The 2,758-nt window shown below is 35.1% G+C and overlaps 1 protein-coding gene across 1 annotated transcript; it reads left to right on the top strand.

The window, feature by feature from the left end:
- Positions 1–1,415, top strand: Hesx1 (HESX homeobox 1). Its single transcript, XM_070018381.1, has 4 exons — positions 1–157; positions 644–843; positions 1,122–1,223; positions 1,317–1,415. Exons 1-4 carry the CDS (start codon positions 1–3, stop codon positions 1,413–1,415), a joined length of 558 nt encoding a protein of 185 aa, XP_069874482.1.
- Positions 1,416–2,758: the final 1,343 nt, after the last annotated feature.

Below are 2,758 nucleotides of genomic sequence, written 5' to 3'. Positions count from 1 at the left end.
ATGTCTCCCAGCCTTCAGGAAGGTGCTCAGCTTGGAGAAAGCAAGACGTCTCCCTGTTCGTTTTCCATCGAGAGCATTTTAGGACTGGATCAGAAGAAGGACTGTGTCCCATCAATGAAACCCCACAGACCTTGGGCAGACACCTGGGGTTCCTCAGGTATGCTATAGCTTTAGTTTTAAACTCTTCTTAAATTTCTTTGGGGTTTTTGGTAGTCCTTTACAATAATATAAAGCTAGAGAGAACCTGGGGTTTCATTCAGAAACTTGGGTTACATCTAGAATCTGCCTCAGATCCAATGCTGTAAGTGCCCTTGCAGGAAATACTGAGAACCTGCATTTATTTACTTTAGATCTCTTTCCATGTATGTTTAACATCCAAGACTTATTTCCCCCAACAAGTAAATACTGGAGTCTAACATATTCTCTGTCACCAAGGCAGGATTTTAATTTTGTTTAGCTTTTGGTTTTTAGGTTGTTGAGGGGGTTATTCTTTGTGAAACCCACGGAATTTCTCTAGGGATATTGAAAACAAGTTATTAAAATAACTTCTTACAGCACTCTGGAACACTAGATTGGCCACATAAGAAGGGTTGGGGTTTTGTTGTTGTTGTTGTTGTTGTTGTTTACTTTTTTCTGATTTTAGAGAAAGATGCTAGCCTCTCTTTACATGTCCCAAGTCTTCCCAATGGGATCTCATTTCCTTCTATTGTGGATCACCCAATGCCAGAAGAAAGAGCCTTGAAATATGAAAATTACTTTTCAACCTCAGAAAGGCTATCATTGAAAAAAGAATTGAGTTGGTATAGAGGCAGAAGACCAAGAACTGCTTTTACCCAAAACCAGGTAGGAAGCTTTTTCATCCAATAATGATAATAGAAAGGCTTTAACTGACACCATGGTGTGCAAAAAGCTATTGACAGGGATCCCAGGTTAGAAACCTTATTAATAAAACAAAGGGCTATCATATTTTAATGGTTTCTCACTAATGACTTTTTTTTAACAAAAAGTATTAGGATTAATTGCCCACAGTTTAAGTACAATTTTTGTTTTACAAATTAAAGCCTATTTGGGGGTGGCATGAGAAATATTAACACTTTTTAAAAAGTATTTCTTTATTCTAGGTAGAAGTATTAGAAAATGTCTTTAGAGTAAACTGCTATCCTGGCATTGATATAAGAGAAGACTTAGCTCAAAAATTGAATTTAGAGGAAGACAGAATCCAGGTAAGGCTCATAATGGTTGCTATTTGTGATGATTGAAATGTCATGGACAATAATATCATTTCTGAGACCTATTTTATTTTTCCTTAATTTTAGATTTGGTTCCAAAATCGGCGTGCAAAGCTGAAAAGATCCCATAGAGAATCACAGTTTCTAATGGCAAAAAAAATTTTCAACTCAAATCTCCTGGAATAGATAAAAAACCAAACCTGTGTAATTATCTTCCAGTTGTAGAACCTGAAGAATCATGGAAATATCAACTGTTAGTAATGTGACACTTCCTGCATTTAATTTGAATATTGTCATTTTCTGAAAATATAAATGATTATGATTATATTATATTGGGTACTTTTCAGTTCTAATAAAGACTTTTCTTATATATTTTAATAAACATATATTCAGAAAAATCGGCTATTTTTAAGTGAGTAAAGTTAATCTAATAAATTAGTAAACTAAAAATCAGTAAATCCCATTTACAATGTATTTCAAGTAAAGTAATCCAAGCAATAAGGATTCAGTCTATTTTAGTTGGATATCTTCAAGCATGTTTTTGAAATATGATTTGCTTAACTGTATGGTAGAGTATGATTTATTTGTCTTCAATTTGTCTTGATTTATGGTATTAGTAAGAATTTCTTACCATATATCAAAGCCAATCCCTTTTGTAGGTTGTTTTTTTTTTTCTTTTCCCAAGAGAGGTCATTGTGCCAAAGCAGAGATATAAAGGCACCAGCTCTCATATTCATATCACTGTGTTACACTATACAGAAGAATTAAGCTGCAAATAAATGCACATTTTTTAAAAGTTTCTAGTCCATTTAATGTTGTGCTCTACTTTCTCTCCTTTAAGTGACATTGTTCATCTGGCTTTATGCCTATCTCCAGTATAACAATTTCTATTGAGCTGTTCATTTTGTTTTCATACTATGTTGACTAAGAAGATACTTTACGTTCCTTTTATATGTGTTCTGATATAATCAGTGAAAATAATCAGGGCAGTTTTTGTTTATTAAATTGGCAATACAGATCTTTTTTTCTAAAAAAGAAGTTTTCATTATCCTAACATTTTCATTGTACAAGTGTTCATTGTGATAATTCTACACATGCACATAATGTACCACCAAAATCACATTCTAAGGGACAAAACTATGTTTTCATTTCATTTTTTGTTTTCTCATTATACCATTCAGGTAAAGCTGGAAAGAGAAGAAGCTGTGTGACAGCATCTCCTAATGGAGATTTGGATGTTTGTTCCCAGTTAATGAAAAACCTCATTAGGTAGAGGGTTTTGTCAGTTGATTTTTTTTTGGGGGGGGGTCCGGTCGTGGGGCCTGAACTCTGGGCCTGGGCACTGTCCCTCAGCTCTTCAGCTCAAGGCTAGCACTCTACCACTTGAGCCACAGTGCCACTTCCAGCTTTTTTCTTTTTGCTTATGTGGTGCTGAGGAATCGAACCCAGGGCCTCAGGCATGCAAGGTAAGCGCTCTACCACTGAGCCACCTTCTCAGCCCCAGTTGATTTTTTTTTTATGTTAGCTTG

The sequence above is a fragment of the Dipodomys merriami genome, unplaced genomic scaffold (genome assembly GCF_024711535.1).
Source record: "Dipodomys merriami isolate MVZ:Mamm:240054 unplaced genomic scaffold, mDipMer1.0.p SCAF_13, whole genome shotgun sequence".
Classification (NCBI taxonomy): Eukaryota; Metazoa; Chordata; class Mammalia; order Rodentia; family Heteromyidae; genus Dipodomys; species Dipodomys merriami.
The sequence above is the reverse complement of the archived record's forward strand: the minus strand, read 5'-3'. Positions and strand labels throughout refer to the sequence as shown.

Bases quoted from the DNA above. Each gene is read 5' to 3' on its own strand.
- Hesx1 (XM_070018381.1), top strand. From the start codon at position 1: ATGTCTCCCAGCCTTCAGGAAGGTGCTCAGCTTGGAGAAAGCAAGACG. The intron at 158-643 runs GTATGCTATAGC...TTCTGATTTTAG, and splicing joins AGACACCTGGGGTTCCTCAG to AGAAAGATGCTAGCCTCTCT. The intron at 1,224-1,316 runs GTAAGGCTCATA...CCTTAATTTTAG, and splicing joins TAGAGGAAGACAGAATCCAG to ATTTGGTTCCAAAATCGGCG.